Source organism: Coregonus clupeaformis, chromosome 40, assembly GCF_020615455.1.
Source record: "Coregonus clupeaformis isolate EN_2021a chromosome 40, ASM2061545v1, whole genome shotgun sequence".
NCBI lineage: Eukaryota > Metazoa > Chordata > Actinopteri > Salmoniformes > Salmonidae > Coregonus > Coregonus clupeaformis.
This window is the reverse complement of record NC_059231.1, coordinates 36,175,798-36,201,098: the sequence shown is the minus strand read 5'-3', so window position 1 is coordinate 36,201,098 and position 25,301 is coordinate 36,175,798. Positions and strand designations below refer to the sequence as shown.

Genomic DNA, 25,301 nt, shown 5'->3' with positions numbered 1-25,301 from the left:
CCAGGCGAGCTGCAGCATTCTGTATAAATTGTAGGGGTTTGATGGCACAAGCGTGGAGCCCAGCCAACAGCGAGTTGCAGTAGTCCAGACGAGAGATGACAAGTGCCTGGACAATTGCCTGGATTAGGACCTGAACCGCTTCCTGAACGCCAAGGTTCTTTTTGCACTTTGGGAGGGGGACACTGTGGAGTTGTCAACAGTAATGAGAGGTCTTTGAGCGGGCAGGTTGAGGTTGAGCTTGAGATGGTGGGCCAATATCCAAGCTGAGATATCTGCCAGGCACGCAGAGATGCATGTCGCCACCTGTGTCTCATAAGGGGGGAAGGAGAAAAGTAGTTGAGTGCCATCTGCATAGCAATGATAGGAGAGACCATTTGAGGATATGACGGAGGCAGTGACTTGGTGTACAGAGACAAGAGGAGAGGGCCTAGAACTGAGCCCTGGGGGACACCAGTAGTGAGAGTACGTGAGACACAGATCCTCTCCACGTCACCTAGTAGGAGCTGCCTGCCAGGTAGGATGCAATCCAATAGTGTGCAGAGCCTAAAACGCACAGCCCGGTGTCGAAGGCAGCGGATAGATCTAGGAGGATGAGAACAGAGAGTCAGCTTTGCCAGTGCGGAGAGCCTCCGTAACACAGAGAAGAGCAGTCTCGGTTGAGTGACCCATCTTGAAGCATAACTGGTTAGGGTTAAGAAGACCGTTCTGAGAGAGATAGCGAGAGAGTTGGTCAGAGACAACATGCTCAAGTGTTTTGGAAAGAAAAGAAAGAAGGGATGAGTTGAGGGTTAGTTTCTTGAGGAGTGGAGTGACTCGGGCCATTTTGAAGAGGGGTATAAAGATGAGTTGAGAGGTACAACAATGAGTTGATGAGGAAAGTGAGGAATGGGAGAAGGTCTCCAGAGATGGTCTGAAGAAGGGAGGAGGGGATGGGGTTGAGCAGGCATGTTGTCAGGCGGCCGGGCCTCACTAGTTGCAGGATTTCATCTGGAGAGAGAAGGGAGAAAGAGGTCAAGGCGTAGGGTAGTTCTGTGTGAGTGGGAACAGTGGACTCAATAGGCTGAGTGAATGAGGATCGGATTTCGTCAACCTTCATTTCAAAGTGGTTGAAAAGTTGTCTGCAGAAAGGAAGGGGGAGTGGGTGGAGGATATAGGAGTGAGGAGAAGCTGGAAAAGAGTTTCATAGGGTTAGAGGCAGAAGCTTGAAATTTAGAGTGATAGAAAGTGGCTTTAGCAGCGGATACAGAGGAAGAGAAGGTAGAGAGGAGGAAGTGAAAGGATGATAGGTCCTCTGGAAGTTTAGTTTTCCTCAATTTCCACTCAGCTGCCCGCAGCCTTTTTCTGTAAACTCGCAATGAGTCACTCAGCCACGGAGCAGGAGGGGAGGGCCGAGCAAGCCTGGAGGAGGACAGTGTGAGTCATAGGATGCGGATTAGGAGGAGAGTAGTGTCGAAGAGGCAGAATCAGGAGACAGGAGGGAGAATGATTTAGCAGAAGGGAGAGATGATAGAATAGAAAATGAGAGAGTAGTGGTAGAGAGAGATCGAAGATTGCAACGGCGCATTAGCATCTGGGTAGGGGCTGAGTGGCTAGGGTTGGAGGAGAGGGAGACAGAAAAAGAAACAAAGTAGTGATCAGAGACCTGGAGGGGGGTTGTAGTGAGATTAGTAGTCGAACAGCCTCTAGTAAAGATGAGGTCAAGCGTATTATTGCCTGCCTTGTGAGTGGCATTGGCTTCGAAAATATGTATATACAGTGGGGGAAAAAAGTATTTAGTCAGCCACCAATTGTGCAAGTTCTCCCACTTAAAAAGATGAGAGAGGCCTGTAATTTTCATCATAGGTACACGTCAACTATGAAAGACAAATGGAGAAAAAAAAATCCAGAAAATCACATTGTAGGATTTTTATGAATTTATTTGCAAATTATGGTGGAAAATAAGTATTTGGTCACCTACAAACAAGCAAGATTTCTGGCTCTCACAGACCTGTAACTTCTTCTTTAAGAGGCTCCTCTGTCCTCCACTCGTTACCTGTATTAATGGCACCTGTTTGAATTTGTTATCAGTATAAAAGACACCTGTCCACAACCTCAAACAGTCACACTCCAAACTCCACTATGGCCAAGACCAAAGAGCTGTCAAAGGACACCAGAAACAAAATTGTAGACCTGCACCAGGCTGGGAAGACTGAATCTGCAATAGGTAAGCAGCTTGGTTTGAAGAAATCAATTGTTGAAGCAATTATTAGGAAATGGAAGACATACAAGACCACTGATAATCTCCCTCGATCTGGGGCTCCACGCAAGATCTCACACCGTGGGGTCAAAATGATCACAAGGACGGTGAGCAAAAATCCCAGAACCACACGGGGGGACCTAGTGAATGACCTGCAGAGAGCTGGGACCAAAGTAACAAAGCCTACCATCAGTAACACACTACGCCGCCAGGGACTCAAGTCCTGCAGTGCCAGACGTGTCCCCCCTGCTTAAGCCAGTACATGTCCAGGCCCGTCTGAAGTTTGCTAGAGTGCATTTGGATGATCCAGAAGAGGATTGGGAGAATGTCATATGGTCTGATGAAACCAAAATAGAACTTTTTGGTAAAAACTCAACTCGTTGTGTTTGGAGGACAAAGAATGCTGAGTTGCATCCAAAGAACACCATACCTACTGTGAAGCATGGGGGTGGAAACATCATGCTTTGGGGCTGTTTTTCTGCAAAGGGACCAGGACGACTGATTCGTGTAAAGGAAAGAATGAATGGGGCCATGTATCGTGAGATTTTGAGTGAAAACCTCCTTCCATCAGCAAGGGCATTGAAGATGAAACGTGGCTGGGTCTTTCAGCATGACAATGATCCCAAACACACCGCCCGGGCAACGAAGGAGTGGCTTCGTAGAAGCATTTCAAGGTCCTGGAGTGGCCTAGCCAGTCTCCAGATCTCAACCCCATAGAAAATATTTGGAGGGGAGTTGAAAGTCTGTGTTGCCCAGCGACAGCCCCAAAACATCACTGCTCTACAGGAGATCTGCATGGAGGAATGGGCCAAAATACCAGCAACAGTGTATGAAAACCTTTTGAAGATTTACAGAAAACGTTTGACCTGTGTCATTGCCAACAAAGGGTATATAACAAAGTATTGAGAAACTTTTGTTATTGACCAAATACTTATTTTCCACCATAATTTGCAAATAAATTCATTAAAAATCCTACAATGTGATTTTCTGTATTTTATTTCCTCATTTTGTCTGTCATAGTTGACGTGTACCTATGATGAAAATTACAGGCCTCTCTCATCTTTTTAAGTGGGAGAACTTGCACAATTGGTGGCTGACTAAATACTTTTTTTCCCCACTGTATGTATATATAATCCCAGGCATGATGCCATTTATAATTTCCCAACCAATATATACAATTCATCAGATATAGAAAACAGCGCCGGAGAAGATGGCTGCCGTTTTACAGCCCTCTAACCAATTGTACTATTATGTGTGTTTTTCCGCGTTATTTGTAATTTATTTTGTACATAATGTTTCTGCCATCGTCTCTTATAACCAAAAAGAGCTTCTGGATATCAGGACAGCGATTACTCACCTCGTATTGGACGAAGATTTTTTCTTCAACGAGGCGGCCGCGAAGGATATCATACAGACACCCGACAAGGCCCAAATCCCTGTCATTCGCGTGAGGAAGAGACGGAGATATCGTGGACGCAGATCGGGGTGCCTTGTAAGGATCCGACGGCGAGCGAGTAAACTGCCTCTTCCATCAATCCTATTAGCCAACGTTCAATCTTTTGAAAATAAAGTGGACGACTTAAGATTACGGTTATCCTACCAACGGGACATTAAAAACTGTAATATCTTATGTTTCACCGAGTCGTGGCTGAACGATCGACAATGATAACATTCAGCTAGCAGGCTATACGCTACATCGGCAGGACAGAACGGCTGACTCCGGTAAGACAAGGGGTGGCGGTCTGTGTATATTTGTAAACAACAGCTGGTGCACAAAATCAAATACTAAGGAAGTCTCTAGGTTTTGCTCGCCTGAGGTAGAGTATCTTATGATAAGCTGTAGACCACACTATTTACCAAGAGAGTTTTCATCTATATTTTTCATAGCTGTCTATTTACCACCACAAACCAATGCTGGCATTAAGATTGCACTGAATGAGTTGTACAAGGCCATTAATCAACAGGAAAACGCTCATCCAGATGCAGCGCTCCTAGTGGCCGGGGACTTTAATGCAGGGAAACTTAAATCCGTTCTACCTAATTTCTACCAGCATGTTAAATGTGCAACCAGAGGAAAAAAAACTCTAGACCACCTTTACTCCACACACAGAGACGCATACAAAGCTCTCCCTCGCCCTCCATTTGGCAAATCTGACCATAACTCTATCCTCCTGATTCCTGCTTATAAGCAAAAACTAAAGCAGGAAGCACCAGTGACTCGGTTAATAAAAAAGTGGTCAGATGACGCAGATGCTAAGCTACAGGACTGTTTTGCTAGCACAGACTGGAACATGTTCCGGGATTCTTCAGACAGCATTGAGGAGTACACCACATCAGTCACTGGCTTCATCAATAAGTGCATCGATGATGTCGTCCCCACAGCGACCGTACGTACATACCCCAACCAGAAGCCATGGATTACAGGAAACATCCGCACTGAGCTAAAGGGTAGAGCTGCCGCTTTCAAGGAACGGGACTCTAACCCGGACGCTTATAAGAAATCCCGCTATGACCTCCGACGAACCATCAAACAGGCAAAGAGTCAATACAGGTCTAAGATTGAATCGTACTACACTGGCTCTGACGCTCGTCGGATGTGGCAGGGCTTGAAAACTATTACAGACTACAAAAGGAAGCACAGCCGCGAGCTGCCCAGTGACACAAACCTACCAGACGAGCTAAACCACTTCTATGCTCGCTTCGAGACAAGCAACACTGAAGCATGCATGAGAGCACCAGCTGTTCCGGATGACTATGTGATCACGCTCTCCGTAGCCGATGTGAGTAAGACTTTTAAGCAGGTCAACATTCACAAGGCCGCAGGGCCAGACGGATTACCAGGACGTGTACTCCGAGCATGTGCTGACCAACTGTGAAGTGTCTTCACTGACATTTTCAACATGTCCCTGACTGAGTCTCTAATACCAACATGTTTCAAGCAGACCACCATAGTCCCCGTGCCCAAGGACTCTAAGATAACCTGCCTAAATGACTACCGACCCGTAGCACTGACGTCTGTAGCCATGAAGTGCTTTGAAAGGCTGGTCATGGCCCACATCAACAGCATTATCCCAGAAACCCTAGACCCACTCCAATTTGCATACCGCCCCAACAGATCCACAGATGATGCAATCTCTATTGCACTCCACACTGCCCTTTCCCACCTGGACAAGAGGAACACCTACGTGAGAATGCTATTCATTGACTACAGCTCAGCATTCAACACCATAGTGCACTCTAAGCTCATCACTAAGCTAAGGATCCTGGGACTAAACACCTCCCTCTGCAACTGGATCCTGGACTTCCTGACGGGCCGCCCCCAGGTGGTAAGGGTAGGTAACAACACATCTGCCACACTGATCCTCAACACGGGGGCCCCTCAGGGGTGCGTGCTCAGTCCCCCTCCTGTACTCTCTGTTCACCCATGACTGCATGGCCAGGCACGACTCCAACACCATCATTAAGTTTGCCGACGACACAACAGTGGTAGGCCTGATCACCGACAACGATGAGACAGCCTATAGGGAGGAGGTCAGAGATCTGGCCGTGTGGTGCCAGGACAACAACCTCTCCCTCAACGTGACCAAGACAAAGGAGATGATTGTGGACTACAGGAAAAAAAAGAGGACTGAGCACGCCCCATTCTCATCGACGGGGCTGTAGTGGAACAGGTTGAGAGCTTCAAGTTCCTTGGTGTCCACATCACCAACGAACTATCATGGTCCAAACACACCAAGACAGTCGTGAAGAGGGCACGACAAAGCCTATTCCCCCTCAGGAGACTAAAAAGATTTGGCATGGGTCCTCAGATCCTCAAAAAATTCTACAGCTGCACCATCGAGAGCATCCTGACTGGTTGCATCACCGCCTGGTATGGCAACTGCTTGGCCTCCGACCGCAAGGCACTACAGAGGGTAGTGCGTACGGCCCAGTACATCACTGGGGCAAAGCTTCCTGCCATCCAGGACCTCTATACCAGGCGGTGTCAGAGGAAGGCCCTCAAAATTGTCAAAGACTCCAGCCACCCCTAGTCATAGACTGTTCTCTCTGCTACCGCACGGCAAGCGGTACCGGAGTGCCAAGTCTAGGTCCAAAAGACTTCTCAACAGCTTCTACCCCCAAGCCATAAGACTCCTGAACAGCTAATCATGGCTACCCGGACTATTTGCACTGCCCCCCACCCCATCCTTTTACGCTGCTGCTACTCTGTTAAGTATTTATGCATAGTCACTTTAACTCTACCCACATGTACATATTACCTCAACTACCTCAACTAGCCGGTGCCCCCGCACATTGACTCTGCAACGATACCCCCCTGTATATATAGCCTCCCTACTGTCACTTTATTTTACTTCTGCTCTTTTTTTTCTCAACACTTTTTTTGTTGTTGTTTTATTTTTACTTTTTTTGTTTAAAATAAATGCACTGTTGGTTAAGGGCTGTAAGTAAGCATTTCACTGTAATGTCTGCACCTGTTGTATTCGGCGCATGTGACCAATAAAATTTGATTTGATTTGATTTGATTTAATTTAAACGCCATTACATACCTGTTGTCTGGCTTGCTGGAGTAGCTTCTACGGGTGTTGGTTGAGGTGTAGTCCTCACTGTGTGTGGAAACAGGGTGGGATTGTAGGTTATTTTCAAAGTCATGTGAGTATTTATGTGCTGTGAAACCCATCTCTGATGGTTTTTCTCTCTATTGAGAGAAAAACGTAGGTTGTGTTCGAGATTATTGCATTGTAGTCTGTGACAGCAGACTTACTGATTTCCAGTCATTTCCAGTCCAATCACCTTTCATCTTTAAAAACTACTTATTATTATTTGTAGATCAGTCAGTCTGACACCACCCACTGGCCGTAGACGTCAGTTCAACTTCTAATTTTGATTGAAATTTGGCTGAGTTGTCAACTATTGTGAATTCAACGTGAAATCAACAAAACACTGTCATGTCATTGGATTTAGGTCAAAAGTTAGGTGGAAAAACCTGAAATGCCCTTACGTTGATGAGTTTTTGCAAATCCAATGAGTTTTCCACATGGACTCAATGTCATCACATAGATTAGGGGGGTTGAAATGGGATGGAAATAACGTTGATTGAACCAGTTTTTACCCGGTGGGCATTTACCCACATCACAAATGTTATGTTCTCGAACATGCCCATATATTCGGCGGAGGCCATTGTACAGCGCATTATGTAGTACCCCATTCTACAACCATTACCTTGGCTTGGAGCTGATGGAGTAGGAAGAGGACTTGGTAGAGGAGACGTCGTCACTACTACTGTAGGAACTGTAGCTGGTTGGAATGGGAGACAGAGAATGCGATACGTTTAAGGAAGATGGCTGTGTTATTTTGAAATCTGACCAAAATGACAACAGAAATGTTATAATTTGATGTCAACTATCAGTCCAATATGCAATTGCTGGAAAGCTATAGTTATGTTGCATGAAGGACAATAACTGTTGATCATATAAGTTGTAAATCCAATATTGTTGAAGAAGAATATATCATAATTAACGATTATATACTGGTTCTTGTGTAGAGGTTATTATGTTTACCTAGTGATGGTCTTAGTTGTAGAGGTCGGAGATTTCACAGTTTTGACATCCCTAAAAGGAGAGAAAATAGGATACATTTTGGCTACTAACCTCACACACAGATAATGAACCGTTACTAATGTTGAGTATTTTGCTCAAAAGTTCCAATCGATTTTATTAGATCAATAAAACGTACCCTTTGGGGCTGTCCACAGTGACAACTTCTTTCTTGGTGATGGTTGTAGTGCTGTAATTATAAACAATGGAAATAATATGCTCAGTTTGAGTTGATCAACAAATATCACATGATGAAACACATTTTTATGATCAGAAATGTTATATACTGTGGAACGCTTGAGTGTTCGGATGATAATAATGTTTAGCTTTAATAATATTTAAATACTGTTTTACCCACTTTATATGTATTATACTGCATTCTAGAAATGGCTCATCCTACTGTATATAACTACTGTACACCTTTTCTATTCACATACTGTCCATACTGTCTATCCCCGCCATTCACTACATTTACATTTTAGTCATTTAGCAGACACTCTTATCCAGAGCGACTTACAGTTAGTGAGCGCATACATTTTCTTTTTTTCATACTGGCCCCCCGTGGGAATATAACCCACAACCCTGAGCATGCTCTACCAACTGAGCTACACGGGACTACATATATATTTACAGTATATTCCAGACTCTGGTCCAGAAGCTAATTTCTTGCAATTCTATCCATTTTTCCATGGGCTTTTGTACGGTGTATTTAAATACTGTATTCTCAACATGGCTATTTTTTAATATTTCTACTACTGTACATTAGTAGAAATATTAATATTTCATTAATATTAGTTAAAGTGTTTATACACACCGCATATTTATTTATATACTGAATTATTGACATATCTCACTCTAATATATCTACTGCTGTACATGTCTATGACGGTTTATATACAGTTGAAGTCAGAAGTTTACATACACCTTAGCCAAATACATTTAAACTCAGTTTTTCACAATTCCTGACATTTAATCCTAGTAAGAATTCCCTGTTTTAGGTCAGTTAGGATCACCACTTTATTTTAAGAATGTGAAATGTCAGAATAATAGTAGAGAGAATGATTTATTTCAGCTTTTATTTCTTTCATCACATTCCCAGTGGGTCAGAAGTTTACAAACACTCAATTAGTATTTGGTAGCATTGCCTTTAAATTGTTTAACTTGGGTCAAACGTTTCGGGTAGCCTTCCACAAGCTTCCCACAATAAGTTGGGTGAATTTCCCCCTGACAGAGCTGGTGTAACGGAGTCATGTTTGTAGGCCTCCTTGCTCACACACGCTTTTTCAGTTCTGCCCACACATTTTCTATAGCATTGAGGTCATGACTTTGTGATGGCCACTCCAATATCTTCACTTTGTTGTCCTTAAGCCATTTTGACACAACTTTGGAAGGGTCATTGTCCATTTGGAAGACCCCATTTGCGACCAAGCTTTAACTTCCTGACTGATATATATCCACATAATTTTCCTTCCTCATGGTGCCATCTATTTTGTGAAGTGCACCAGTCCCTCCTGCAGCAAAGCACCCCCACAGCATGATTACATTTACATTTACGTCATTTAGCAGACGCTCTTATCCAGAGCGACTTACAAAAATGATGCTGCCACCCCCGTGCTTCACGGTTGGGATGGTGTTCTACGGCTTGCAAGCGCCCCGCTTTTTCCTCCAAACATAACAATGGTCATTATGGCCAAACAGTTCTATTTTCTTTCATCAGACCAGAGGACATTTCTCCAAAAAGTACAATATTTGTCCCCTTGTGCAGATGCAAACCGTAGTCTGGCTTTTTTATGGCGGTTTTGGAGCAGTGGCTTCTTCCTTGCTGAGCTCGTTTTACTGTGGATATAGGTACTTCAGATCTTCACAAGTCCTTTGCTGTTGTTCTGGAATTTATTTGCAATTTTCGCACCAAAGTACGTTCATCTCTAGGAGACAGAACGTGTCTCCTTCCTGAGCGGTATGACGGCTTCATGGTCCCATGGTGTTTATACTTGCGTACTATTGTTTGTACAGATGAACGTGGTACCTTCAGGCGTTTGTAAATTGCTCCCAAGGATGAACCAGACTTTTGGAGGTCTACAATTTTTTTTCTGAGGTCTTGGCTGATTTCTTTTGATTTTCCCATGATGTCAAGCAAAGAGGCACTGAGTTTGAAGGTAGGACCTGAAATACATCCACAGGTACACCTCCAATTGACACCAATGATGTAAATGAGCCTATCAGAAGCTTCTAAAGCCATGACATCATTTTCTGGAATTTTCCAAGCTGTTTAAAGGCACAGTCAACTTAGTGTATGTAACCTTCTGACCCACCGGAATTGTGATACAGTGAATTATAAGTGAAATAATTTGTCTGTAAACAATTGTTGGAAAGATTACTTGTGTCATGCACAGAGTAGATGTCCTAACCGACTTGCCAAAATTATAGTTTGTTAACAAGATATGTGTGGGGTGGTTGAAAAATGAGTTTCAATGACTCCAACCTAAGTGTATGTAAACTTCCGACTTCAACTGTACAAATAGATTGTATTTGGATTACTCTTACAGTGCTATTTGGGTTGTTAATTGGATCCGTTCCGATATTTCTTGACTTCAAAATTTTGGGGGGTGTTTTCTTTTGTGTACTTATTGCATTATTAGGATATAGTAACATAAGCATTTCACTGCACCCACTATAACATCTGCTAAACTGTGTACACAACCAATAAAATTGTATTTTATTTTATTTGGAACTGTCCATGATGCTGAAATACTGAATACTAGAATAATCATATCATTATTAAATCAATATTGAATAACATGTTGTCATTATTCAATGACAATTTTGTCACTTTTTTTATCAATATGAAATTACACCATGACTTAACACTAATAACAACAAAAACATAACACCCAACAAGACAGCACCTTTCAACCATATATCAGTGGTTGGAATATTAAACAGAAAATAAAAATAACACATTACACATTCATTTGTTCTAACTTATGCCCTAGGTTCTCACCTGAACGTCCAGTCCCATTTGTAATTTAAAAAGTGTTCCCATATCATACTCAATTTCCCTTTCCTCTCCTGTAATTTCGCTATCATTGAGTTATCAGAAGTAGTCTCCACCATGAGTTTGAGCCAATCTGTTGATTTCGGACTATCTGCGCTCTTCCAGTTACGTAGTATGAGTCTAGCCGCAGTAAGAAAATACACTGAGGCAAGACCAAACTATTCTTTGCTAATACCTGGTGGTAAAATATATATCCCCTAATAAGCACAGTTATGGGGACTCTGGAATAGGCTGTCCCAACCATTCTTCAAGCTTTTTAAGAACCTCCTTCCAAAAAGAGAGCACCATGGGACATTCCCATATAGCATGCAAAAAGGTACCTACTTCACTCTTGCATTTCCAGCATAAATTATATTGCAATAAACCCATTTTATGTAATCTAACTGGGGTCCAGTAGTCTCTATGAACAATCTTATAATGTGTAAATGTACCCCTTGTATCCCTGGTACACATTGGAAAGAATATTTGTCCATAAATCATATATGTCACAATTAAGATCCCTCTGCCAAATCAACCTTAAATTCTCACAATTTCCATATTGTGCATATGAGACTCTTTGATAAAACACTGAAGCAGAGTGTGATATTCCTGGTAACATAAAATATTGTTCTAACAAGTTTTCATCTCTCTGGAGGTTAATACTCATGAGAGACCCCATGCAGCTCCTTAGTTGTAAGTATTTCCAGTCCCTTATCTGGAAAATTAAATTTCTCCTTCAGGTCCTGATAGGACATAAGCACTCCTTTCTCATATATAGTATCTTGCGAAAGTATTCACCCCCCCTTTGGCATTTTTCCTATTTTCTTGCCTTATAACCTGGAATTAAAATTGATTTCATGGGTGGTTTGTATCATTTGATTTACACAATATACCTACCACTTTGAAGATGCAAAATATTTTTGGGGTGAAACAAACAAGAAATAAGAAAAAAAAAACTTGAGCGTGCATAACTATTCACCCCCCCCCAAAGTCAATACTTTATAGAGCCACCTTTTGCAACAATTACAGCTGCAAGTCTCTTGGGGTATGTCTCTATAAGCTTGGCACATCTAGCCGCTGGGATTTTTTCCCATTCATCAAGGCAAAACTGCTCCAGCTCCTTCAAGTTGGATGGGTTCCGCTGGTGTACAGCAATCTTTAAGTCATACCACAGATTCTCAATTGGATTGAGGACTGGGCTTTGACTAGGCCATTGCCCGACATTTAAATGTTTCCCCTTAAACCACTCAAGTGTTGCTTTAGCAGTATGCCTAGGGTCATTGTCCTGCTGGAAGGTGAACCTCCGTCCCAGTCTCAAATCTCTGGAAGACTGAAACAGGTTTCCTCAATATTTTCCCTGTATTTAGCACCATCCATCATTCCTTCAATTCTGACCAGTTTCCCAGTCTCTGCCGATTAAAAACATCCCCACAGCATGATGCTGCCACCACCATGCTTCACTGTGGGGATGGTGTTCTCGGGGTGATGAGAGGTGTTGGGTTTGCGCCAGACATAGCATTTTCCTTGATGTCAAAAAGCTCAATTTTAGTCTCATCTGACCAGAGTACCTTCTTCCATATGTTTGGGGAGTCTCCCACATGCCTTTTGGTGAACACCAAACGTGTTTGCTTATTTTGTTCTTTAAGCAATGGCTTTTTTCTGGCCACTTTTCCATAAAGCCCAGGTGGAGTGTATGGCTTAAAGTGGTCCTATGGACAGACACTCCAATCTCCGCTGTGGAGATTTGCAGCTCCTTCAGGGTTATCTTTGGTCTCTTTGTTGCCTCTCTGATTAATGCCCTCCTTGCCCGGTCCGTGAGTTTTGGTGGGCGGCCCTATCTTGGCAGGTTTGTTGTGGTGCCATATTCTTTCCATTTTCTTAATAACGGATTTAGTGGTGCTACATGGGATGTTCAAAGTTGTTGATCTTTTTTTATAACTCAACCCTGATCTATACTTCTCCACAACTTTGTCCCTGACCTGTTTGGAGAGCTCCTTGGTCTTCATGGTGCCGCTTGCTTGGTGGTGCCCTTTGCATAGTGGTGTTGCAGTCTCTGGGGCCTTTCAGAACAGGAGATCATGTGACACTTAGATTGCACACAGGTGGACTTTATTTAACTAATTATGTGACTTCTGAAGGTAATTGGTTGCACCAGATCTTATTTAGGGCTTCATAGCAAAGGGGGTGAATACATATGCACGCACCACTTTTCTGTTATTTAAGTTTTAACAAGTTATTTTTTTAATTTCACTTCACCAATTTGGACTATTTTGTGTATGTCTATCACATTAAATAAAAATCCATTTAAATTACAGGTTGTAATGCAACATAATAGGAAAAACGCCAAAGGGGATGAATACTTTTGCAAGGCACTGTAGATCCACTAGTGCATGCATGCCTTGTCTAAGACATACCTCTCAGATAAATTAATGTTTTCCTATGTAAACCGATGGGTTGGGCCAAATGGAAGAATATTTTAGTTTATACTGGGAAATTCCAAGCATCTTAGGAACCTTAACCCATACCTCTCGGGAATGTTGTAGGATTGGGTTAGCCTCTTCAGTTGGCTGTCTCTGAATTATCTTTTGTGATAAGGCCTCAATAGGCTTAACGGGGATGTGATAGACCTCTCAATCTGAGTCCATCCCAAATGGAATCATAATTGCCCCAGTGTCTGGCCAATTTGTCTACTTCAAATGATATGTTGTATAGTTCTGCATTGGATAATGCTAGTCCTCCTTTAACCCTTGGGGCATTATAACTTGTTCACATTTATTCTGGGGGTTTTCCCATCCCAAAGATAATCCTTAATCATTTGACTGTACTGCTTAAATAGTAAGGGGACACATAATGGACACATAATTAAACTGTTGGGCCACAACCATTTTAACAGTATTTATTTTGCCCCATAAAGTAAGATTAAGCAACCTCCATTGATCAAGATTATTCTTTATTTTTTGTATAAGTGGCATCATGTTAATTTACATGATATTCTGTAGTTCGTTGCTCAGTCTTATACCCAGGTATTTCATCCCTGATGGCACCCATTTTAACTTTTATGATGTAATTGCAACAGGAGGACAGAATTTGGAAACAGGCATAGCCTTTGACTTCTGCCAATTAATCTTATAACCAGATATCTGTGAGAACATGTCGATTGTGTTCAAAACAAAAGGGATTGATGTGGCCGGTTCTCTAATAAGTAACAATATGTCGTCAGCATATAAAAACAGTTTATGCTCTCTGGCACCTCCCATCACTTCTTTGATTCCTGAATCCGCCCTGATTGCTGCTGCCAAGGGCTCCAAAAATAGAGTAAAAAGGAGGGGTGAGAGAGGACTACCCTGCTGGGTTCCCCTCGACAAATTAAAAAAGGAAGAGACCATAACATTTGTGAGGACTGCTGCTCTTGGATTGGAGTATAATACCTTAACCCACTTGATAAATCCAGGGCCAAAGCCAAACTTTTCAAGGGTATATGTCAAAAAGCCCCACTCTACCCTATCGAATGCCTTCTCTGCATCTAGGGAAAGGGCTGCCACCTGAGTATCCTCTTTTTGACTAAGGCACATGAGGTGAAGCAAACCTCTAAGATTGTCTGTGGAGGTTCTACTTTTTACAAATCCCACCTGATCTGTGTGAATAATATGAGATAAAACCTTCCCCAGCCTCATGGCTAGTACTTTGGAGAGCGCCTTACAAAAAACTCTCTAGGTCAGTGGGGTCTCTATCCTTCTTGAGAATTAATGAAATTAGTTCCTTATTAAAAGTGTCAGGTAGCTGTTTCAGTTCCAGAGCTTCTGCGTACACTCATGTTAATATAGGAGCTAATACGTCCTGTTATAATACTCAACCAGGAAGCCGTCTAATCCTGATGACTTTCCAGACTTCATTGAGGTGATGGCTGTTCTTATCTCAGATTCTAGTATAGGAGCATCCAAATTCTTTATTTGATCTGGGGACACCCCCGGAAGCTCTATCTTTGAAAAAAAGGCATTCAATTTAGCTGGGTCTAAATTACGTTCAGATTTATAAAGAGTCAAATAAAAGTCACAAAACACATTGTTAATATATGTTGTACCAGTCAGTACCTCCCCACTTCCATTTGTGATAGCTGGTATTACAAAACTGGCATCTTTTTGTTTCAATTGTTTAGTCAATAATTTACCTGTTTTTTCACCACTTTCTTAAAAGTTTGTCCTCAGCCGAAACATTGCATATTCAGCCTTTTTGTTATAGATCACATGTAATTGAAACTTCAGATAACAGACTTGTTTCAATAGTGACTCAGTATTTTTCTTGAATAACTATTTTCCAACTCTTTAATTGAGACTAGTTTTTCAACTCTTTCTCTATCTTCCCCTTTCTTTCTACTTGTGTGTGCTGTTATTTTGCCCCTAACATAAGCTTTAGAGGCCTCCCACACCATACTAAATTTGTCAGTGGAACCAATGTTTGTCTGAAAAAAACACTTAAGGTCTTCATCGAGGGAAATATTAAATGTTTCGTCTTGGAATAAGAACGTATTCATCCTCCATCTAATGCTTTTCTTGCCATATCAGCCTCAACTGCTATACATAATTCCACTGTTGCGTGGTCAGTCAAAGCAATAACCCCTATTTTACAATCTATCACATCTTTAGTCATACTCTTGGACATTAGGAAGTCATCTATCCTGGAATGAGATTTATGGTTATGTGAATAAAATGTATATTCCTTCTCTCTAGGATTGACAAATCTCCACATATCTACCAGACCCAGATCCCTCATTAATAGGTGTATCGCTGCTCTGTCCCTTGGTACAGTTTTAGAATAAGTAGTTTTATCAAGGATACCATCTTGAACCTGGTTAAAGTCTCCCGCCACCACTGTATTGCCACCAATGATTTCTCCCATGACCTTATTAACCTTATGGAAAAACCCAGGATCCTCCTTGTTTGGTGCATAAATATTACACATATGAACCTTATTACCATCTACCAGAGCCTCAACACAAATCGTTCTTTCTTCCTCATCCTTATGTTGCTTTAACATGACAAAATTCAACTTTCTATGTACCAAAATTGCGACACCATGTTTTTTGCTTGAAAATTAGCTATGAAATACCTGCCCAACTCAATCCCTTTTCAATTTAGCAGCCTCTGAGTCAACCAAATGAGTTTCTTGGATAAAAGCTATATCAGCTTGTTGGGATTTGAGATAACATAAACATTTCTTACTCTTAATAGGATTCTGTGAACCGTTCATATTCCATGAAATTATCTTTGTGTTTGTTTTAGACATTTATCAAACATTGCATAATGGGTGTTAGAATTATATTGAAAATCAATCATTTTCGATACTGTCATGCTGTCACATATTACAACCTCAACCTTGGTTGTGCTAAAAACACTTGCATGAGCCATGAACCTGACAACACAATACAAAACACAAAACAGTAACAACCACCCCACCCCTCTCCCCTTGTTTTTCTACTTGAAGAGAAAAACCCCACTCGGTCCGCGAGACACTTATAAGCTATCACCCTAGTCCTGTCACACACTGACCTTGAGAACCCAGTTATTTCTCTAGTTAGTTTGGTCAGGGTGGAAAGCTAGTTGATCTATGTTATATATTTCTATGTTGGCCGGGTGTGGTTCCCAATCAGAGGCAGCTGTCGATCGTTGTCTCTGATTGGGGATCATACTTAGGCAGCCATTTTGCCTACCTATGTTGTGGGATCTTGTTTCTATTTAGGCTTGTTGCTGTTAGCCTTTAGAACTTCATGTTAATTTCTTTAGTTATTTTGTCAAGTGTTTATTTAATAAATTAAACATGTACGCATACCACGCTGCACCTTGGTCCGACCATTTACTAAATGAACGTGCAAGTCTCAAACCCCCCCCACAATCCCCTCCCCTTCTCAATTTAGCCATCTACTTGAAAATATACAGGACACCTTAGTAAAAAAAATTAAAAAGTATGAAAGGGTGCACCCCCTTTATTCCACTTATTTAACCATAGCATATTGCTAACAATACTTGTATTCACCCACCAAATGGTAATAAGTAAAAAGAATACAGAAGAAAAATTAGCTAAACTGATATTAAAGGAAAGGGGGAAAACAACATTTTCTATGCAACCCTATAGAATCATATCAATTAAAATAATGTCAAGGTTGTTAGTTCCATCTACTTAATTTACTGACATCTTTTCTTAGGGTAGTTCTGACCAGGCAACTTGAATACAGTCACTGAGTAGCCAACCGGCTAAACCTCCATTGACCAAAACAGCATTGTAAAAATTGGGAGGTTTTATCAGGAGGCTCCTTTCAGACAACCGCCTTGCTTCGCAGCATCACGTGACTCAATATTGAATAATATCGATTATTGTGGCTAGTACTGAATTAAATGTATTATATTACACAGGTACTATAGGAGTGTATTTGATTCAACAGACTTCTTAGTGAACCTTTCAAGTTCAACACAGAGTGCAGTAGCCTGCAGTATCTGGAATAACATGAACACCTCCCTAAGGGAGACCTTACCTGTCAGGGGAGGAGTAGCAAGCCTTCATGGATGTCGGCAGGAGAGTTTCATAGAGGTCATTCTCGGTCCTGTGAAGATTATACTTATACTGTAATTAACTGCATTACCTTATTACATTATGTTCAATGTCAACACAGTTATAACAATTTTAACACCAAAGTCATTGTCGTTAGCTAAATTGATTTTTGCATCAAATGTATTTGACAGAAGGGAGAATATGAAAATAATGGACCAATCCAAGGCATTCAATTGGAGGTCAGTATGCTTACTTTGAGGAAGTCCTCCTTGGGCTCGTGGGGGGAGTTTTGCTGCCATCTCTGAATGAAAAGGAAATATATATATATATATATATATATATATATATGTGTTTTTTTTAGGGAAATATAGTATTTCATTACGGTTTTGCAAAAGTCGTTCGCATTGTGTGTTTGTGCATATCTCTGATCAAACTCACCCAGAAGTGCTGTCCTTTTTAGTGGTTTTCAGTGTCACAGTCTCTGTTTTGGAGACACTTGTCGTGCTTGAGGAACATGTAAGAAATGGATCAATATGTTGACCAATATTCATTAATATTCCTACACTAGTTCACTGGTGTATGTGGACATGACCAAATCAAGTAGGTATGTGGACGTTTTTTAATCACCTTGTAAAATCTTAAAAATAATGTGAATATCTATTGATAAGAAACATTTTAAACAAAGATCTTACCTGTCCGGGATCAAGTGCTCAGTTTTGATGGATGTTGGTATCAGAGTATCGACTAACTGATCCTCAGTCCTGCCCAGATAACAGTAACTCATGTATTATTAACCGGATACTGTATGGATGGTATTGATTATATTGTTTGTAGATTATACAGACATACAGTATAGCATATGTTACAGTGTTTTACACATCCTACGTTATTGTGTCACTATGAGTCTTGTCAACCCTGATTATACACTTTGGGGGTGGTCACTTTGACTTCTGTTTTCTCGCTCACTTTTGGCTTAGAAGGTGGTGTTCTATGTAAAAAAATATGTTACTGTTAACACTACCATTACCCGTTTCCATTGCAGTTACATTACATTGTTACTGTTACTGTTGCATTGTTACTGTTACTGTTGAATTGTTACTGTTACTGTTACATCTCTGTGAGAGGTCACTTTTACAACCATTTACTACAGCTGGGGGGGTCTAAGCTGATATATGGAATTGTTATAAGATGGTTATACCATGGATCATTCAGCTATTTGATTTTGAATTACAGGACCTTTAGGTATAAAGAAAGGTAAAAAAAATATTTGATAAAATATTGAATTTGGCCTTTACTACTATAGCGCATAGAAACAAATTTAATAACACATTCATAAATGGCAAAATATCTTAAGGAATAAGGTTTTGGAGTGTCTGTCCTATATCTAGGAGATATAAGAAAGCTCAGGAAATATATACTGTATATATATACACACATACGTATATACAGTGCATTCGGAAAGTATTCAGACCACAGCATTCTGCAGCGATACGCCATCCCATATGGTTTGGGCTAAGTGGGAGTACCATTTGTTTTTCAACAGGGCAATGATGCAACACACCTCCAGGCTGTATAAGTGTAACGATCCCTGCAGTCTGAGTCGGTTTCTGTCTGGGTATTAGTTTTTCTGCTCGGGATCTCCAGTTTCCCGAGGGTTCTGGAACGCTCCCTGCCTGGTTGCCGGGCAACGTTGCTAGGCGGGAGCTCTCTTGATTTCCGCACCTGCATCCCATCAGCAATCTGCACACCTGGTCCTGATCATCACCCTTCTTAGGCTCTGTCCTAACATCCATTCCCTGCCGGATCGTTAGCCATGAACAGTATGTTTGTCCGTGTATCAGCCTTGGAACTTCTAGCGTTAGTTTTGTTGTTTTGCACCTTTTTGACTTGCTGTATACTTACCTCCGTTTTGTTCTATCTGCAGTCACTCACCCGGAACCTTCACCCAACCTCTGCCTGATGGTCGGCGGCTGCCGAGCCATTACTGGACCTACCACTGCACCCTCAACAACCCATCCACGCCACCCGCTCTGTTCCCTGGATTATTCAGCCTCACTCGTGGATCTATTAAATAAACACTCACCTTTGTTTCAATTTACCTTGTCCTGGTCTGCTTCTGGGTTCTGGCTTAGTAAACCGTGACAGAACGATCCGGCCAGTATGAACCCAGCGGACCTGGACTCTGTTCGCCATGCCATTACCCATCAGGAGAAGATGTTGGGCCATCATAGCACGGAGCTACAGGAGATCGCGTTGGCAGTTCGGAACCTTTCTACCGGTCTGACGGAGGTCCAGAACCAGCGCAAGTTTCCGGTGGAGGATCCACTACCGGTTTCACCCATCTTGCCTGCCGCTTCTGGAGCGGTGTCCTTCCGTGAGCCCAAGGTTCCGACGCCGGATAAATATGAGGGGGAGCTGGGAAGATGCCGTTCTTTCCTTATGCAGTGTGGGTTAGTGTTCGATCTACAGCCCTACTCTTATGCCACAGACAAGGCTAGGATAGCCTTTGTGATTGAGTTGCTGCGGGGTCGAGCGCTGGAGTGGGCTTCAGCCGTTTGGGAACGACAAGACCCCTGCATGGCTTCATACCAGGGGTTCACGGCCGAGATGAGGAAGCTCTTCGACCATTCCGTCCGAGGGAGGGACGCAGCTAGGCGCCTGTTTTCGCTTCACCAAGGAACTCGTAGCGTGGCCGACTTCGTGATCGAGTTCAAGACGTTGGCTGTGGAGAGTGGGTGGAATGAGGAGTCTCTGCAAGCGGCCTTTTACCAGGGTCTGTCGGAGCAGCTCAAGGATGAGTTGATCTCCTATCCGGAGCCTAGTGACCTGGACAGCTTGGTAGCCTTGTCTATTCGGGTGGATAATCGAGTCCGAGAGCGAAGGAGGGAGAAGCAATGGGTTCCGTCCAATCGATCAGCTTCTCAGGTTCCAGTCGGGTCGGGGATTGGACCAGAATACGTCGATCATCGTCCACCACACAGGATTAGTGGAGAGGTCCTGTCTCCCGATTCTGAACCAATGCAAGTAGGGCGGCACGGGTTAACCAAGGAGGAACGCCAACTCAGACGTAGGACTAACTGTTGCCTCTACTGTGGTGGTTCGGGACATTACCTCGCCACCTGTTCCCGGCGGTCGTCAAACTGCGCGGCTCGCTAAAGTTGGGAGGACTTTTAGCGAGCCAGTTTCGACCTCTCAATACCTCTGTCAGACCCCGTTTCCCGGCTACCCTTATGAACAGGAATCAGAGTTTAGCGATTAACGCTTTTATCGATTCAGGTGCCGATGGAAGCTTTCTGGATGCCGAGTTGGTGGAACAGCTGGGGCTTTCCAAGGAGCAATTGCCGGAAGCCATTGAAGCGACCACTCTGAACGGCAGTAGTCTGGCACGTATCACGATGAGGACTGAACCGGTTAAGATGCTGTTGTCGGGGAATCATTCGGAGATGATTTCATTCTTCATTCTGCCGTCTTCCCATGTTCCTCTGGTCCTTGGATACCCCTGGCTGAAGGAACACAATCCCACGTTCGATTGGGTGACGGGCAAGGTAACGAGTTGGAGCCTTGATTGTCATGCTAACTGTCTCAAGACTGCCTGTCCCCATTCGGTTCCCAGTCAGGTGATTGAGGCTAAACCCCCCAGATTTGTCCCTGGTTCCCGAGACATATCACGATTTGGGGGAAGTGTTCAGTAAGCAGAAGGCTCTGTCACTCCCTCCCCACCGACCATATGATTGTGCCATCAACCTGTTCCCTGGAGCTGTCTACCCCAAGGGAAGGTTATACAGTATCTCCCGACCTGAACGTGAGGCTTTGGAGACCTACATCAAGGAGTCCCTAGCTGCTGGTCTCGTTCGTCCCTCGTCATCACCCCCTGGGGCAGGATTCTTCTTTGTGGGTAAGAAGGATGGCTCTCTTCGACCGTGTATTGATTATCGGGGGTTGAATGACATCACGGTCAAGAACAAGTATCCCCTGCCCTTGATGAGTTCTGCCTTCGACTCCTTACAGGGTGCTACGGTGTTCACCAAGCTAGACCTACGCAATGCGTATCACATGGTCCGGATCAGAGAGGGGGACGAGTGGTTGACGGGTTTCAATACACCGATGGGTCACTTGAGTATCAGGTGATGCCGTTTGGACTGACCAATGCTCCAGCGGTATTCCAGAGTATGGTGAACGACGTCCTGAGAGATATGATCGGTCTCTTTGTGTTTGTTTACCTGGATGACATTCTGATCTTCTCGAAGGAACCTTCCGACCACGTCCAGCATGTCCGGCAGGTTCTGCAGCGATTGTTGGAGAATCGCCTGTTCGTGAAGGCCGAGAAGTGCGAGTTTCACGCCCACACGACATCCTTTCTCGGGTACATCATCTCCAGGGGAGAGATTAGGATGGACCAGGAGAAGGTTAGAGCGGTTCTGGAATGGGCCCAGCCCGGTACGAGATTGCAGCTCCAGAGATTTTTGGGGTTTGCGAATTTCTACCGCAGATTCATCCGGGATTACAGCCGTGTGGCCGCTCCGTTAACTGCCTTGACTTCCAGTATCAGGATCTTCAAGTGGAATCCGGAGGCGGATCGAGCGTTTCTGGATTTGAAGAGGCGATTCACCAACGCACCGATTCTCTCTCAACCGGACACGGCCCGTCAGTTCGTCGTTGAAGTGGACGCGTCTGATGTGGGAGTTGGCGCCATCCTGTCGCAGCGATGCTCCACGGACAGTAAACTCCATCCCTGCGCCTACTACTCTCGTCGCCTTTCGCCTGCGGAGAGGAATTACGATGTGGGTAACCGGGAGCTTCTCGCGGTGAAACTTGCCTTGGAGGAGTGGCGCCACTGGTTGGAGGGGGCGGAGCAACCGTTTATTGTCTGGACTGACCACAAGAATCTTGCTTACGTGCAATCGGCTAGACGTCTCAACTCCCGTCAGGCCAGGTGGGCGTTGTTTTTCGGACGATTCAATTTTTTCCCTGACGTTCCGACCTGGATCTAAGAACGGCAAGGCGGACGCCTTGTCCCGGATGTTCTCCAAGACGGAGGAGAGTGGGTCCAAGACCGAGACAATTCTCCCCCGGAACTGCGTCGTGGGAGCTGTTAGGTGGAGGATTGAGGAGGAGGTGATGGCGGCCCTTCGGACGCAGCCCGGTCCCGGTAACGGTCCACCCGGTCGGTTGTTTGTGCCTGAGTCGGTTCGTCCTGCTGTCCTCAAATGGTCCCACGCCAGCAAGATGGCTTGTCACCCTGGCGTGGCTCGGACGATGGCGTTTCTTCGCAGACGTTTTTGGTGGCCTGCCATGGCCGAGGATACTCGGGGTTATGTTGCTGCCTGTCCAGTGTGTGCGCAGAATAAGAGTACCAATCGGCCCAGCTCTGGACTACTTCACCCCCTTCCTATTCCCCGGCGAACATGGTCGCATCTGGCCCTGGACTTTGTCACTGGGTTGCCCGCTTCTGAGGGAAACACGGTCGTTCTGACTATCGTGGACAGATTCAGCAAGTTCGCCCACTTTGTGCCTATTGCCAAGCTTCCCTCTGCCTCGGAGACGTCCGAGATCCTGGTTAGGGAGGTTTTCAGGGTCCACGGTTTGCCCAGTGATATCGTTTCCGACCGTGGCCCTCAGTTTACCTCTGCTGTCTGGAAGTCCTTCTGTTTGGCCATTGGAGCTACAGTCAGCCTCACATCTGGTTTTCACCCCCCAATCTAATGGTCAGGCGGAGAGAGCCAACCAGAAGATGGAATCCACGCTACGCTGCCTTGTCTCCTCCAACCCCACCTCCTGGGTCTCTCAGTTGCCTTGGGTTGAGTATGCCCACAATACTCTCCCTACATCTGCCACTGGGATGTCTCCCTTCCAGTGCCTGTATGGCTACCAACCTCCCTTGTTCCCTTCTCAGGAGAAGGAGCTCTCAGTGCCCTCTGTTCAGGCCCATATTCGTCGTTGCCACCGGACCTGGCATCGGGCCAGAAAGGCACTCCTTAGAGTTTCGGACCGGTATCAGCTCCAGGCGAATCGTCGCCGGATCCCCGCTCCCACCTATACCATCGGAGATAGGGTCTGGTTGGCCACACGGGATCTTCCTTTACGGACTGAGTCTAGGGAAGTTGTTACCGAAGTTCATTGGTCCGTTTGTGGTGGAGAAGGTGATCAATCCGGTGGCAGTTCGACTCAAACTACCGAGGACGCTCAGAGTCCATCCCACCTTTCATGTCTCCTGCCTCAAGCCTGTTCTCCTCAGTCCTCTGTTGCCTCCTCCGCCTCCTCCTCCTCCTCCTCGGATGATCGGAGGTGGTCCTGCCTACACGGTGCGACGCATCATGGATTCCAGACGGCGGGGCCGGGGTTTCCAGTATCTCGTGGACTGGGAGGGGTATGGTCCTGAAGAGAGGAGTTGGATTCCGCGGCGACAGATCCTAGATGCTGACCTCATTCGTGACTTCTACCGCCTCCATCCTGGCGCTCCGGGGAGTCCGCCCGGTGGCGTTCGTCGGAGGGGGGTACTGTAACGATCCCTGCAGTCTGAGTCGGTTTCTGTCTGGGTATTAGTTTTTCTGCTCGGGATCTCCAGTTTCCCGAGGGTTCTGGAACGCTCCCTGCCTGGTTGCCGGGCAACGTTGCTAGGCGGGAGCTCTCTTGATTTCCGCACCTGCATCCCATCAGCAATCTGCACACCTGGTCCTGATCATCACCCTTCTTAGGCTCTGTCCTAACATCCATTCCCTGCCGGATCGTTAGCCATGAACAGTATGTTTGTCCGTGTATCAGCCTTGGAACTTCTAGCGTTAGTTTTGTTGTTTTGCACCTTTTTGACTTGCTGTATACTTACCTCCGTTTTGTTCTATCTGCAGTCACTCACCCGGAACCTTCACCCAACCTCTGCCTGATGGTCGGCGGCTGCCGAGCCATTACTGGACCTACCACTGCACCCTCAACAACCCATCCACGCCACCCGCTCTGTTCCCTGGATTATTCAGCCTCACTCGTGGATCTATTAAATAAACACTCACCTTTGTTTCAATTTACCTTGTCCTGGTCTGCTTCTGGGTTCTGGCTTAGTAAACCGTGACAATAAGGGCTATTTTACCAAGAAGGAGAGTGATGGAGTGCTGCATCAGATTACCTGGCCTCCACAATCCCCCGACCTCAACCAAATTGAGATGGTTTGGGATGAGTCGGACTGCAGAGTGAAGGAAAAACAGCCAACAAGTGCTCAGCATATGTGGGAACTCCTTCAAGACTGTTGGAAAAGCATTCCAGGTGAAGCTGGTTGAGAAAATGCCAAGAGTGTGCAAAGCTGTCATCAAGGCAAAGTGTGGCTATTTGAAGAATCTCAAATATAAAATATATTTTGATATGTTTAACACTTTTTTATAAACTCATATTTAACCCCTTTTTGGGGGGTTAGGCATAAAACTACCTCCATACTTCCATTAAATGTTTTTACCGGTACCGGATACCTTCAGACGAGTCCCGTGACACATCGTGTTCGTGAGAATCTCCCCTTTCCACAGTGGGTTCCCATTAGTTTGTAATCCAAACGGTTCGGACACTACAAACAGAGGTTGGCACATTGACGCTACAGACGTTTCATGAGAAGACCGATTTTCGGGATGTCTCATGGTCTGGCAAAAACTGCTGTAGCTTGGCCACCTTCCACCACAGATGTGGAAGGCCACCATAGGTGGATGTGGTAGATTGATACAGTATCTCTAGCTTAAACTGACAGATTTTGATGGGGATTTTTTAAATTATGTTCCTTAGATAGACTCTAGGGGGATAATTATTATGTAATTATGAGCCTTGTCAAGCCTGGTCTTACACTTTGGGGGTGGTCACTTTGACTTCTGTAGTCAGGGATGGGCAAAAATGACAAAATACAATTACAAAATATTAATAT

At 44.2% G+C, this 25,301-nt stretch overlaps 1 protein-coding gene across 2 annotated transcripts in view; it reads right to left on the bottom strand.

Moving 5' to 3' along the window:
- scel (sciellin) overlaps window positions 1-25,301 on the bottom strand; it is a 62,720-nt gene that overhangs the window by 4,136 nt on the left and 33,283 nt on the right. Inside the window, exons 12-19 of one of the 2 annotated variants that reach the window (XM_041868816.1) lie at window positions 18,100-18,168; window positions 17,846-17,911; window positions 17,661-17,708; window positions 17,391-17,459; window positions 7,970-8,020; window positions 7,795-7,845; window positions 7,457-7,531; window positions 6,784-6,840 (exon numbers count right to left, since the gene is read on the bottom strand). In XM_041868816.1, the coding sequence (XP_041724750.1) occupies window positions 6,784-6,840; window positions 7,457-7,531; window positions 7,795-7,845; window positions 7,970-8,020; window positions 17,391-17,459; window positions 17,661-17,708; window positions 17,846-17,911; window positions 18,100-18,168 (486 nt within the window). The remainder of the gene's footprint in view (window positions 1-6,783; window positions 6,841-7,456; window positions 7,532-7,794; window positions 7,846-7,969; window positions 8,021-17,390; window positions 17,460-17,660; window positions 17,709-17,845; window positions 17,912-18,099; window positions 18,169-25,301) is intronic. The other variant, XM_041868817.1, reaches the window with a different exon arrangement.